The sequence below is a fragment of the Acyrthosiphon pisum genome, chromosome X (genome assembly GCF_005508785.2).
Source record: "Acyrthosiphon pisum isolate AL4f chromosome X, pea_aphid_22Mar2018_4r6ur, whole genome shotgun sequence".
NCBI lineage: Eukaryota > Metazoa > Arthropoda > Insecta > Hemiptera > Aphididae > Acyrthosiphon > Acyrthosiphon pisum.
In genome coordinates this window covers 68,037,248-68,053,240 of record NC_042493.1, presented here as the reverse complement: position 1 = coordinate 68,053,240, position 15,993 = coordinate 68,037,248, and the positions used below count along the sequence as shown (strand labels likewise).

The 15,993-nt window shown below is 28.2% G+C and overlaps 1 protein-coding gene across 1 annotated transcript in view; it reads right to left on the bottom strand.

Annotated features, from left to right (window-relative positions):
* The window catches only part of LOC100569279 (putative uncharacterized protein DDB_G0282499), a 32,749-nt gene that overhangs the window by 2,489 nt on the left and 14,267 nt on the right, over positions 1 to 15,993 (bottom strand). The window contains exons 3-12 of the mRNA XM_008187489.3: positions 10,603 to 10,786; positions 9,468 to 9,653; positions 9,100 to 9,396; positions 8,699 to 8,980; positions 8,501 to 8,613; positions 7,978 to 8,281; positions 1,987 to 2,188; positions 1,838 to 1,894; positions 1,430 to 1,567; positions 62 to 321 (exon numbers count right to left, since the gene is read on the bottom strand). Coding sequence (XP_008185711.1) covers positions 62 to 321; positions 1,430 to 1,567; positions 1,838 to 1,894; positions 1,987 to 2,188; positions 7,978 to 8,281; positions 8,501 to 8,613; positions 8,699 to 8,980; positions 9,100 to 9,396; positions 9,468 to 9,653; positions 10,603 to 10,786 — 2,023 coding nt within the window. The remainder of the gene's footprint in view (positions 1 to 61; positions 322 to 1,429; positions 1,568 to 1,837; positions 1,895 to 1,986; positions 2,189 to 7,977; positions 8,282 to 8,500; positions 8,614 to 8,698; positions 8,981 to 9,099; positions 9,397 to 9,467; positions 9,654 to 10,602; positions 10,787 to 15,993) is intronic.

Here is a 15,993-nt window from a genome sequence, read left to right as displayed (position 1 = left end):
CTTATTAATAAGCAAGCCACAAAATAGTACCTATTAATATTATTATTTTTTTTTTTTATACCTGATGGGTGTGTATTGCGTTCAAAATGACCGTTTAACAATTCTAGGGCGTGTGGTGTAAACGAAGTGCGTCTTTTTCGTTTTTTGCACGACGCTAAGCTGTCACCACCGCCACCACTTGACGATGCAGAAACTCCACCACTCAACAATTCGACAGCTGCTGCTGCAGCAGCCGCTGCGGCGGCTGCGTTATACCTCTGGTGATGTGAGTGACCACCAGTAATGTTTTTGTTGTTGTTATTGTTATTATTGTAATAATACCTAAAAAATATTACCAATTATTCTAACACAAGCAAATAAATTATTTTAAAATTGTAATTTTTATTTGTTTCAAAATTATTATCAACAAAATAATTGTATTGCTAAATATATTTTCTTCTTCTGACATATAAGGGACCTTTAAGTCCACCGCCGTAAAAATCCAAATTATCCATCCAAATCTAATTGTTTAGCTGCTTTAGAAGCATTTTCTATTCTAAATATTAATATACCCCTAAGGTCTTGCTTTACTCCGTCCATCTATCGTTGTTTAGGTCTGCTTCTTGGTCGTTTTGAATCTAGTTTCCATCCTATTATTTCCCCTAAGTATTACTTCCGATGTCAATATAGGTACGTGCCCGGGCTATCTTAAACTGCTGTTCATCATAATACCTACTATGCCAGGTTTTCTATACAGTTATTTGAATTGTTTAATATTCCAAAATTCTAAATCTTTTTTTCATCATTCTTTGTAGGTACTTACCATAATAAGTATGATTTTCTCAAAATCTTCCATCGACCAATCTCAGGTTAAATTGATTTATTAACAGGTTCATCCGTTCATTGATAAAAGGTTTTATTGTGTTCAGTAGAAGAATATTTAGTGTTAACTTTATACGATGTATTTAATAGAGATATTATTCTATGATTCTTACAATCCATCACATTATCTCCTATTTCGTAGACCAGGCGTAGAATGTACGCCATGTTTCTGGGATTTCGTCTAGCTATTGTGTTATTAATTAGCTTTTTATTTTCATTTTTCAGACTATTTTGGACATAGACTTTCCGTTTTTAAGCGTTTCTATTTTTATTTCTACTCTTCCGTTCGATGGTTTATCTATTAGTTGTTACACAATGGAGGTGTGGACCTCAATACCATTGTTAATCTCAAACCTGGTAAATTTAACAGTGTAGGTATCAATATGTCTTTGTAATCATTTGGTATTTTTGTACCCTGTTCTGAGTCTTATTTTCTCGCCATGGTTGATTTTTGCATACATTTGAATTTTTCTTGATTGGTTTTTCCAATTTCCAAAGACATTTTTTAATTCTATTTATATTACTAAATATAGTACAATTACCTACTGAAAGATAATTTATCGCTTACCTCTCCTCCATCATCCATTTCTCCAATACGGCTGGGTTCACTACGCCCATCATGTTATTTGTTTTGATGTTATTATTATTGTTATTGTATACATTATTTGGTTTTTTAGCGGGGTTGCCACTTTCCAGATTCTCAAATCTAAACAACACACATACACATACATATTATTTAATATGTATTAATGATGAATTCACGTTATTTATATGACTAAAAAAACATCCTACCTACTCGAATATTAAAAGTTAAATAATTAAATGCAAATATATGATTAAAATAACTAGGTAATAAAACTTTTATAATTAGATATCACTAAATCAGACTGATAGTTGTTATAATTATACCTATTATTTAACATAAAAGATAAATTTATTTTATTTTATTAACAGATATAAAATTAACAATTCTTACATTGGTTGTTGTGCAGCGGCGAGTTGTGAAGCACATAGCATGTGCGTGGCGAGTGCTCTAAAAAGTTATGGATAAAAAACGTTTAACTTTCTTTATTTATAAAATAATATCAGTGTGGGTAAGTTCACATAATAGTAGTCTTTCCTTACGTGCAAATAGCGTTTTGCTGATTATATGCAGCCGCTGCTGCAGCAGCTGCTGAGGTCGAGTCCTCATCCTTGGATTGTTTTATGTGGCAGTTGAGTTGTGAAGATGGCGGTGCTAATGACTTTAAAGCATTTATGTTGGCGGAAGACGTTGGAGGCACAGGAGATATAACATGGGAAGGTTGATGTGGCTGTTGTTTATCTTCTGAAAATATGGCCATGCCGATTATGAAAATAAGTATTTAAATAATAATAATGCATAATAGTTATATGAATCGTAAGTGTTTTCGTTTTGCTATAGAAAATACTTTAATTAGTTACTTACAATGCAGTGATATACTGGCATTGTTGTCCGGTGCACTACTATGTACTCAAATTAAATATTAAGTATTTTATAATTTTCCTGGGAAATAATAGATTTTTGAGAAACTTTATAAATGTATTTTTTGTTAACAAAAAATTCATAATATAATATCCATAATACTTTATTTATAATTTGAAATACATATTTGATAAGTGCAATATTTTTTTTTTAATTAAACACAAAAAACTATCAAACATCCAATATATTTTGCATATTTTAACCCCTTTGTGGCACGTGAAGAGGTTGAGTAATCATGACAAAATTTAGCTAAAATTACCTTCTTATAGTAGTGAACAAAATGGAAGGGTAAGAAATCAAATATATATACATTTGTTTCCCTACATGTATAGGCATAGTGGTTCTAAACATTGTATGGAGGTACTTGGTACGAATCGATACTATTATTATAGTCTTCGGGTGGACAATTTTTAGAATTTTATAATTACCTACTTATTTAATGAGTATTTATTAAAATGGTAATAGGTATATTTAGGTTTTTCAAAAAATTATGAAAAACGTAGGTTAGGTTGCAAAGTTGGTAAAAGAAGGATTTCAGTTAGTTTGTTAGCTTATTGTTGTTCTTCAGTATTATGTGTTGTAGATTCTGAGCAGAGCGATGAATGTATTGATTTTAAAATATGTGTGTGTGTTTTTTTTTGTGTCTGTGTACACAATACGTTATCGGAATAGTGCTTTGATTTTAAACTTCAATATATTTTCCGGTGGGAAAGTGAATCTAGTTGGTGCATTGGGGAGGTCAAAATTTAAAATTTCTAGTAGCTTTCAAAAGCACCCGGAAAAACAAAAAATGTTTTCAGAAAAATCAATTTTGATTTATGGTGTAGGTAACTCTTAAATACATGCAATTTTCACTGAATGTTTATATTATCAATTTCTATTTACCATAACATTTTCGAAATATTGCAACTCTTTTTGAGCTATTTATAGAGGCATAAGACAATTTAGAGTTTTATTAGTTATACAACGTTCCTCATACATTTTTTATGTTCAACATACAAAATAATTTTACCGGAAAGTTAAATAAAATTTGATGAGCCTTTGAAGTTAGACATTAGATATTCACACGTAAACTAACAAATTTTCATCCAACGATTTTCTTATATTGTTGTTATTCAATAACTTATAATCAAAGATACTTATAAATTTACGTCAAATGTTTATTTTGTCATTTCCTATATTTGATAAAAATTTCAAAATATTTTTACCAGTTTATCAATTTTAAATTTTTTTAGTTTTTTTTTTCTATAAAAATCAATCAAATTTAATTCGTTTAGTAAATAAGTTTAAAAATGTAATACAAGGTTCCTGATATATTATTACTACAGCAGTTGAAAATTATTAAAAATACAGACACATTTTCTTAAAAAGTTTTTTTAAGTTCAAATGTTGACGAAATTTATAAATTGAAAATTTGCAAATTATTCAGTAGATAGTTAAAAATTTATAAAATGGTTAACATTTATAGCTAAGGATTAAAAATTCAAAACAAGGTTTCAAGTAAGTAGTTAATTCTGTAACCAAAAAATCTAAAAAATGTATACCCAGTTTTTTTTTATAGTTATTTTAGGTTTAAATTTGGACGAAATTAAATATTAAATAACCAAGATTAACGATTTTAGGGATTCTGTTGTAATTTAAAAATATTATTCGTGGGTACTTGAAACTTCAAAAGTTTATTATTGTATACAAATATTGAAAAATTATGATACTATGTAAATAATATTAATTTAAACTACCGGCTACCGTATTAATAATAACAATATACATGTAATATAAAATATCCTAGGCTGACAAACCGTCTCCACTCAGAATCGTTTTTTGGATACAATGATATTATATCATTGAATTCAAATTTAATGCCATCCATTACTGTGGCCCACTGACCACTTGTAATCTACTGTACAACAGAGTGACATCCACTAACCCGCTTTATATAATATATATATACATTTAATATATTATGCCATTTTTACTCTAAACACAAATTTTAAAATCCATTTAATTTTAATATTAATTACAGTTTCTGTGATGTTTCTTTGATGTTAAAGTTAAAGAAATCACTGGATGTGAATTATGTATAATATTGGCCGCATTGGCGTACACATACATTTATAATTACTCACTATTAAGAAATAGTATCAGTAATACTACCATTAATTAATCAAGCATATATGTATATAAATTTAATCAATGAATAATTACTATCATTAAATTTAAAATATAAAATACAAAATCGTTACTTTATTTAAGTAACCTGTGATCTTAACACCACTCATAAGAACAGGGTTACTTAGGAAATAATGTAGGTAGGTACTTTATTATTTTATTACTATTTCAGACTTTGAATAAATATAATATGTTTCTATATCGTGTTTGATTATGTAAGTTTTTAACACATAAGTTTCCAACACCTGTAAAATATCTTTTAAAACTTTATTTATATAAGTCTAACAACTTAGTTATCATGACTGAATAGTGTAGTAGGAATCAACCAACCAACTAGTCCTTAACTAGATACATAAGCTAACCTAACGATCTGTTAGGAGCGCCGGGCAATCCATGCCTCTAAAATTGTTCATAGTTAATGCCTTAATGGTTCTAAGTTCTAACTTACTAGCACAGTACAATAACTGATTTTGGTTTACGAGTGTTTGTTTTTGTCGACTTATCGTATTTAATTATGTTGGTACTTCGTTTGATTATCCATTACAAGCTGTCGATATTAATACTGAATCCTATCCAGTTAAGGAGTAGTTGGCCAATTCTTATTACACTAACCGGGCGTTGTTGGACTGATACAAATATGAAATAAAGTTATCTTAATCTATATTATTTTACTGGTACCTATTCAGAAAATATGACCTGTGTTTAAGACGAACGCAATCGAACAAGATATAAAGAAACCCAGAATTATTCAAAGTCTGAAATAGTTTTGAAATAATACACTAGGTACTTACACTATCACCTGAGTAACCATGTTCTTGAGGTCATTGTTTGAAGATCACAGCAGAGTAGCAGAGTACGAGCTGAACGAGTAACTTGATATTATACATCAATGCAAAATATTATTATGATCAATACAATCTAAATAAATTATTAAAATATAATTTTAAATCGAAGAGTTTTCCGTTACTTATTATTTCTACTCATACCTGGAGTCTAAACTCGACTGACTCGGTGTATGTATAACAGGTACTCTACATTCCCGTATTCTGTTTACCTAAGCGAATTTGCCGAGCCCGATATAAATACGACGAGTCAGTATACCTAACTGGGAAATCGTTACACTGTCTATACATATAGGTATAGTAACATCATATAATTAGTTTGAAATTTCGCATCGTATTATTCATATATCCATGTTCGTTAATCGTTATTACAGGCTTAGTGAAATGTTATAGGTATTAAAATTAAACAATACAAATATTATATCCTATTAAATCCTATTAAATGTAGAAGTTGGTAGGACAATGATATTGGTATGAAAACATATTATTCTTGAAAATTATTTTATTTATTAAATGAACCATGCTGAATGTATAGAGACTGTCTAATATGCTAGTAGACAGTAGTATTTGGTACTAATTGAGTAGGTATTTAAAATTGATAAAGGAAGCGCTAGGTTGATTAATCATAGGACGTTTAATTAAATTGTACGTGTTATTTTTGTGTATTAGTTTATTTACATAATAATATAAGGAAGGCTATATGCTATAATATTATAATTCACGCATTGTTGCAAATTAATTTTTAAGGATTTAATAAAATTATAAAATATAATATAGGAAGTCGGAAAATTATATTTATTTTATATTAAGTATTAACTACCTATATTATATACCTAATATATAGTTTTAATTTTAATCTTATGTAATTTTCAGTTTCTAAGCTCCATATTTCCCCAATAAACATTATAATATATTATGACTGCGTTGTGTTCGTCCGTCTTAACTTTCGTTGCCTTGGTTACAGACATGAAGTGGCGCCGATGTCCATTTTCAAGTTTTGGGGACATAATTGCTCATAATTATGATGTGGCGTATGAATAAATTTGAACATATAGTGGTATATATGTGTTGAAAAGCTGATGACTGGGTATATTTAGGCGGGTTTTAGACTAGTTTTAATTACTATCGGCGCCACTGCTTAGTCACCTATACAATTATTGATTTTATAAAAATATTGTTTTATAATAATAGCTAACTTTTGGCTAGTACACTTTTTAAGGTAGATAATGTATTGTTTAGATTTGTGTGCCGTAAATAATAATAGAAATATATATTTTTGAACATACACATTTTCTTTAGGTTTTATTATATATGGAGGTAGGTTGTTATACTACCTAGTTATTTGTCATTTTAGACTCATAAGTCATAATAATATATAAACTTAAGTAAAGTATCGAAAATCACTATAATGTCCAGTATAATAGAGCAGGTCCTTTATTTATTTTTCAAAGTGCTGTATATTTGGTTAACGTTAAGTTAATTTAAAAGAAAAATCTACTTTTTGAGTAAAATTTACTGTTTCTGATTCGTCCAGATAAATTAATTTGTCTAAGTAAATTAAATGTATAACCTAATTCGGTTTATAATTTCTTTTAAATACTAAAATAGTCAAATAATCGTATACGAATTTCATCGTAATTATGTATAAGAAAATACATTTTATGAATATTATTTGGTGTTATTTATTATATTTTAAAGTTTATCAATTACCAATCATGACTAGGCAATGGCGTGCCAAATGCCACAGTGGGTGGCTAGGGGTTAGCCCTCCCCCATAATTCCTGGACACATCATTATGACTAAGGTTTAAAATATATTCACCAAAGTGCATAAAAAACTGATAAATGCAAAGTTTTTAAAAATTTAACTATTACATTTTTCTAAATTTATTAATTTATGTATTATAACAAAGTTGTTTATAAAAATTAACTTGTTACAATTATAGTTAGCATATCAAAAATTTTTAACACGAAACTTGTTAAGAGGACGCTACATGACCATTTGTTGTCTTCGTCTTACAAGTCAGTAATATATAACAAATTTACGCACAGAAGAATGCGTTTAGCTCCGTTAGTTTAAAAACTAGATCGAATCGACCTATTATGGAACTTGATGGTGTGTACATTATCTGTGTTTGTATGTGGGTTTTTACGATAGTTACATTTTTTAGTAAGTTATGCGTATATAATATAGCCTAAATTAAAAATGCTCATAACTCACTTAAAAACTAAACCATCGTAAAAAACTCACATACAAACACAGATAATGTTCTTACCATCAAGTTTCATAATAGGTCGATTCACTCTAATTTTTAAACTATAACTGAAATAAACGTGATCTGCTGAGCTTAAATTTAATATGTTATGCACTCAGACGAAGACAACAAATGGCGTCCTCTAAAGTTAAAACATATGAAAAACTAGGAATTTGCAGTAAGTTAATCATATGCAGCTGTAAAGTGTGTTTTTCTCATCTGTAATTCATTAGCTATTCTACGCTATTTCAATATTTCATTGGTTAATTTCTTTTTTAAATTCCTTTTTATTCAGATATATTTTAGTTTATTGTTACACAACTATTTAAATACATTTCTATGTTTACCTTCATTTTCCGTTTCATCGCCACCATTATGTTGATCGGTTGTTGTAATTGCTGTTGGCCATACAGTTTGACGTTGAATTACTTCTACACCTCCTCCATTACTACCGTCATTACGCCTGAGTGTAGGAGGTGACATTGGTGTCACAGCAGTAACAATTGAAGCAGCATTATTGGTTGAATAAATGCGACAATCTCCATTTGTGCCCGTTGGTATTTGAACCATAGATGATTCTTTTGAACGTTGAACATTCATCGAATCACTGCTTTCCTCATTCTTGGTGCGAGGTAATAGCTTTTGTTGAGGCTGTTGACAAATGTTGAAAAATGAAATTTTATTGCAAAACATTATTACCTATATAGTTATTAAAGCTTTTAAGTGGAAAAGTGACGCGTATGTTAATCTTTTATATGGATATGGTTTAAGTTGTTTTTAATAATTATGTATAGGTAGGTACTGTGCGTGTGTATAATTGGGCATTTTACCGAGAAAAATAAGTAATGAACCATGATATTTGGGGCTTACTGTTAAAAAGTTGTGTTTTTTGCTATTAAGGTCAGGAGATTGCCATTTTCGTCGTTGAATATTATTATAGTGATCTGCTGTAACTGTGTCATTATTAATCATACTACCATCGTCTGGAAAAAAATTATTTAATAAATAAATAATTCTAGAAATATAAAATTTAATGTCATTAGTTAAATAAAAATAATAGGTACTTACAATTATTATTATCATTATTAACATTGTCGGGGGTACCACTGGCAGTAGTCGTATCATCAGCTGTAGTTTGGTGTTGTTGAAAATAACGATTGAGTGGTAAGGATAATGACGGTTGACAAGTTTGATTGAGCTGTTGTCGGTTAATATTTTTTTGTCGAACACTATTTGTTGAGTGATATAATAACTGTTGCTGTAGTTGTTGCTGATTTGAAGTAGGAGTTGTGATTGCAGAAGATACCATATCATTAATGGGAATAGCCAAAATTGTTTGTGTCATAATACCTTTAATGTAATAAAACATGCGAGTTAAATTATACAATATATACTATTATATTATATACTTGATCAAATATTTACAACAATAACACTAACAATTTTAAATTTTTATTGGTTCTTATTACCTCGAGCTGTTGGTATTAGCAATTGAGCTGCTTGTAAGCATCCCGTAGTAAGTTGACCAGATGTTAACAAAAGTTGAGGTGGTGCTGTGATTTTATCATCCTGATGTTGCTGCTTTTGTTTATTATTAGCCGAGGTAATATTCCAAGGAAATGGAACTTCTGTTGTTGGTATGTTATGACCATTGACCATATTTTCATCTTCATTAATGGAATTACCAATACCGTTTTTTTCTTCGCTATCGTCATCATAGTCTCCTTCGTCGTCTTCACTCTTGTTGCCACCTTCTTCTGATGACCCTAAAATATATAATATACATACATAAATATTAATGAAACGGTTTTCAGTATAAAAATAGAACTCAACAAACCTTGCGAACGGGTTAAGTTCAAAGGCGATTGAGACAAACAATCATCATTACTAGTGTCACTGTTAATATCATTGGCTGTTGCCAAAGGTTCATCAAAATCAGTGTTTACCATAGACGGAGTTTTCTCATTAATCGTTGTATTTTTATTTAGGTTTTTAACTGAACTTGATGACAATATCGGTTCATCTATTGTAATAATTAAACAATTAGTAAAATTGAATAGTATAATAATTAAAATTGTAAGCAATATGTAACGTGGATATATTTAAATAGGTACCTATTTAAGCAAATTGATGCTAAGATAAATAACTAGCGATTTACTAAAATACCTTATCTACCGGATACACTAAACAGATTATGAATTTAAAAAAAATGTTTCATTTTTCTGTACCTATTACCAATTTTTTTATTTACGAAATGTACTACCTTAGTAGTTATGTTATGTTTTTATCTTATTGAGGCGTGTTAAACAAAACATTAAATGCTAGTAGTCTTAGTCTTACTAGTTACTAATGTAATATATATAATACAAATAAAAAGCATTTCTAAAATGCTAAAATATATTAATCGTTTTTTTCGATTTTATAAAAAAAAACACAAACGGTTGTTTCCTTTTGTTAATAATACGATTAAAGTAGACAATATATTATATTCGTAATATATATTTTCTATCGATAGGGTACAGATAAGCCTGATACCTGATAATAAATATAATAAAAAATGTAATGTTTTTCATACCACATCTAAAAATCATGACGAAGTATCATGCCGATTGAAAACGTTTCGTAGAATAGTACATTTGCAAAATAATAATAACTATATATGCCTTGTATTGCTTTAGTTTAATCGATTTATTACTGTTCTGTTAAAGTTTATTATTTTAAACTATAAAGTGTTTTTCAGTATAAAATAACAACAAAATATGAGTGTTCATTGAATTTTAGAATATCTAATCATTTGACATAATAATATTATATATTTTTTAAGTCATTATTTAGTAGATTATAATATTATTATATAGGTACTTGAAGGTCATTATTCATTTTTATTTTTGTGAGGTCACGGTTGCTTTTTCAAAAGTTCTGAACCCTAATAATAATTGCCACAGTAAAGTTTATCATTAAACATTATTTACTTGTAATGTTGTAGGTTTCACTGTCATTATTTTTTTCAGAAAGTGCTGACAACGATAATGTGATTTTATCATCACTATTGGTTGCTAACTGTTGTACAGTATGTCTTATTGCCGGTGTCATACAATCTCCTCCATTACTACAATTGTTATTATTGGCGACTGTAGTAGTCTGTTGATAGCCATCCTATTTAACAAGAAAAAAATATATATACATTTAATACATTTTTATAAATCTAAAAAGTAAAAACCGTAGAGCTTATTAAACCAATGGTTAAAGTATATGTAAGAACAAAATTGCAGTATTATAAAAGTATACTTAAACGCATTGGCACGAACAATTTAAATGTAAAATGTGTATTTTCAGTATGACTTCCACCTTCACTTATTTTTTTAGTTTAACGAATAAGTATAGTGATTTGGCTATAATAGTAGTAACACTGGCCACCTCATACTTAGCGCTGAGTAGCTACAATAAATTGTAATACACGTTGAAAGCTCTTACAATCTATAAACATACTTTCCATATACATGTTTAACCCTTTTATCGTCACCAGGCTGCTTTAATGTCATGCTAATTTACCCTTGCTCGATAATTTATATGTATACAAATAATGTTAATTATAGTCTAGGTATATAATATATAACTAATAGTATTAAATTTTTTTATAAAAATCTTAAGTTTTTGTTTACCACATTTACGAACTGAATTTCTTTAATGCATCCAATTTAAAGCCAATAGTCAATAATATTTTTGAAAATTATGTCATACACCCTTATTAATATGTCAACCTATAGGTAAGACTTCAAAATTAATAAGCAATAAAAAAAAAAATAATAATAAAATCTCTATTATCTAATATAATAAATTAGTAGGTATATTCCAAATTACAGACATTTTATCAAAGTTGAGTTTTTAAAAAGAATAGGTGAGCAGAACATTTTAGGATTTTCTCGTTCGTATTGAAACTTAAAAGTAATTTGTTTTCATTGTTTGAAAATATTCATTTCCATTTTTTAACTAAGGTAGGTCTTTATAAATATTTTAGAGTATGTAGGTACTTCTACCTAATGCCAATAGGAAATTATATCATTGCAATATTCCTGAAGGGTAAGTTAGGTCACATATTCACTCTAATTTTAATTTTAATTGTTTCATTCTATATAACTACCTAACACATAACACATAACACTTATACACTTATAAAGATGCGTCGATGCCATTTATGGTCACTGATGTTAAAAAATCGCAGATAATCAATGATATTAAAAAAGTTATGGTATTTTCAAAATCTAATTTATTTTCTTCAATATAAAAATAATTTATATTTTGATATATTATGTAAGAACTATTGTACAGACGTAGATTTATCTTTTTGCCAATTACAATAGTAGGTAATCAGATTTTTTTCTCTTTCTCACTCATATAAATGAGAAAAACATTTTGAGCTCCCTCTCTAAGAAAAACTTATCTCCGGACAAATTATGACATCCTAGGAAATTACTTCTGCTGTCAATACGTTAATTTTCCACTTTAATTAACATATTAATTAAATCAAGATATTGTAGAAAATAATGTATTCATTAATTAAATATTTTATTGTAGTGGTGATTTAAATAGAAATCGCAATCATGTTTAATAATATTAAAAAAAAAAAAAAACTATAAAGCTTATAAAGTTTATAAGTGCAAATACAAACTTAATAAAAATAAAATTGCAGCTTCACGCCCTTATCAGAAAATAATGAGAATGTTGTTATTTTTAAATAATTAATTGTAAACATAACTATTTCGATAAAAAAACGACTGTAAACTTTGTTAAACATTCAGTAGGTACCAAATATAAAAAAATTCTTATTTCTCGGGTCTTTTAAGTATAAAACTTTTAACAGGAATCATCGTTGGTACGTCGATGTAATACTTGGCGGCGATGCTGCAATATGACAACAATAAAATATGTTTATAATATTTTATTAGGTAGGTCGTAGGTATTATGTAAAATAATACTTTAATTCTAACTAAATTCATTTTTATCAAATATTAATCGAAAATTAGTTGGAAAATTGATTTTAAAATTAAAAAAGGTATACATGATTTAGTTACAGAATTATGAAAATTATAATATAAATAGAAAGTACCCGAGTTTGATATATAAATAAGTACATAGTATTTGTTGAAGTTTTAAATGTTGGAATAGGTTGTTATGACTTATAAAATATATTCACATACGAAATACAGATGAAATAGTTAAAAATAATCAATTATTATGTGCATTCTTAAAGATAACTAAACAACAAGATAGTGCTAGATACTAGATTTATGTTGGCAAAATAATATACTATATTATTAATGTATCTGTAAATATCTATTTGACTATTTGTTTCCATTATTCACATTAATATTAGTTAAATGAACTAGCTATACCTATAAGTATATTGAGTATTTGTGTACTCAGTGTTTAATCCAGGTAAACTCCAGACATTTTCCCGAAATTTCATTCCCTCTCCCTCTCAAATACAACTGTCATCGAAATGTATTTATTAAATGTATAATACTCGTTACGATTACCTACCTAGAACTTATCTAATCGCGTTCAATAACATTTGTTTTGTAATTATTTCTAAATTTAAAATGTCCTAATTGTAATTTGTTATAACTAATCAATAATCAATAATAATATAATTAATAATACTAAAATGTATGCCCGATGACAAAAAAGTGAGCCCTCCTCAGAAACATTGTCTAGATTGAACACTGTGTGTACTTACTATAAATTATAACATTATGTAGACAAATATGTCCCATAGTTATAACTCGATTAATTATTAATTAATAAATACAATAGCACTTTGAACCACTTGGTAGGTACCTACGACCTACCTATGTCATTTGTTTATATTTTATTAATCGTAAATATATTTATATACATATATATAAATATATGTATTAGTATGTGTAATGAACAGTAATAATAGACACTATTATATGATGATAACGATGATGATTATATTAATACTCTATACTCTACAGTCTACGTAGCACAATTTAAAATAATATATTATACATTCAGAGGCAGATCTATAAAGAGATCTAGAATAATACTCTCTCACTTGTTGCCAAAAAAAAAAAAAAAAAACCAATAGTCATAAAACAATATTAAATTTCCTCTATTTGTATTATACTACGTAAATGTACACAATACACATATAAATACAACAGACTATTTAATAATGGTATTTATAAATTCGTGTAGTGCACTAATGTCTAATGCTTGTACCAATATAATTATAAACAAAAGGTGTATAAGTCACCGATTTCAAGCGTAAATAATGTTCAAAATTACTGATTAAACTGAGAAATAGTTGAAAAAAATGTACATAAAAAAAATTATTTTATCATCATAATTTTATTGTTTTCATGTATTTGCGATAATGGGCAAATCGAGGAATGTTATTATCTTACAATAATGTTTAAAAAAAATATTTTTCTGTGACCAGAAGACGATTAACCACTTTAAGTAGCCCATCCATTGATTTAAGATCGAACTATAATTGGTATTTTGAAAGGGTAATTTTCAATGTTGTCACTACCCATTAAGGAATCATTGTTTTTCCTAACGTTGAAGATATGAAACATTTTAGTAAAGCATGTTTATAACTAATCGTTAATCTTGTTTTATGATTTTTTTTTTTTTAAGTATCTATATCCACATGAGTAAGTAAGTTGATATAAATCATGAACGAAAATGTAGGTACCTATTAATTTTGTTGTCTAGTATATTGCATATTTGTACCGATATCGATGTGTAAGACTTAATTCTAAATACGAATACATTTTGTGATATGAATATGCAAATTCTAGATCTAGCAAAAAATACAAAATATGCATTAATTAATAATCAAAACAATCCACGTTTCAGACACACGACCACAGTTGCGTAAATATCCATCGTTATTATTTTTATTATCTTAAACCTCTTTCGTAGTGTTGTTCGTAAGTGCAACAACGAGTTTAAGGCCCGAGATTATTTCTGGATTGCTATTGTGTGTACAATATAATTACAGGTATATACATCACCAAGTTATCTAGGACTGGATCCCGCTCCCGTATATATTATGATTTATAGGTATTATTATATACCTACGACACATGTAATTACAACGATTGTCGGGTTCGTCGCGAATTTTGCATTACACCTAAACTATTATATGACTATAATATAGTATTATAATAACGCACGTTAGATTTGATAACAATATGCTTGACACGAACTATAGAGGCACTCTATCGTGGGCGGGCGCGGGCGTATCGAGGCGCAAAAGGCCTACGCGCTACGGTCACAATTACAATAAATCCCTGACACCGGTAGGAATTTAAAAAACGCAAAGGCTACAATTCGAAAACGGAAACGGGAAAACCCAGTCGATGACGTTGACAACTTCGTTCTGTTTTCGGCTGCTTCATTTTCGTTTTTCAGTGTTGGACTAATTTAATATAACATTTTCTATAAAATTATAATATATAGGTAGGACGGTAGGTACCTATAATAGGTGTTATAAAGTAGGTGTATTTCATTTGTTTATATTTGTTGTTCAAGTGGGTAGGCACAGCCGTTTCGATTTCCAACGCAAAATATTTGATCAAAGTTAAGCGCTTATTATAGTGTTATTAATTTATATCAAACATTCAAATGTATACCTATAATGCATATCGTTTGAAATTGGGGAGATATTTCCTACTCGTAAAGTTACCTAATATATTATATTTATACAGGGATATTATACGTAATAAAATTTCAATCAGAATTGGTAATTGTTTTACATTTTACTAATAAAACGGAGTAAAGTAATTCCATAAATAATTATAATTTTGCGTTTTATTGTACAAAATATGTACATTATAATATGATACAACATACGTGTGGGCATGTGTAATATAACTACCTACCTCCCAAACAGTTAATTTTCTATAAATTATAATACTATATATTTACAATTACATTGTAGGTACCTAACCTGATCTAAATTTTATGAACTTTTGTAGGTATAGGTACCTACACACCGGCTCCCGACAGCCTCCATAAAAACAATAATTAACATGGTTTTGATATCGAGAATTTAGTTTGTTTTTGTTGAATCAAAGGTATAGGTAAATTTTAGATGCAATCAAATAAAACGGTTTATTTTATTAATGATATGCATTAGTCATAATATATTATAGATCAATACATATTCGCCTAGGTAATAATAGTGCAAACATTTAGAAAACAATATCTATACTAGATCATAGTACCGGTATTTCACAATAATTCTGTTTAGTTTTCCGAGTAATCCAATCGCCTATAAACTTTTAATATCCTGGTCTTTGGGTATTTGTTGGTATAATAATCGAAAA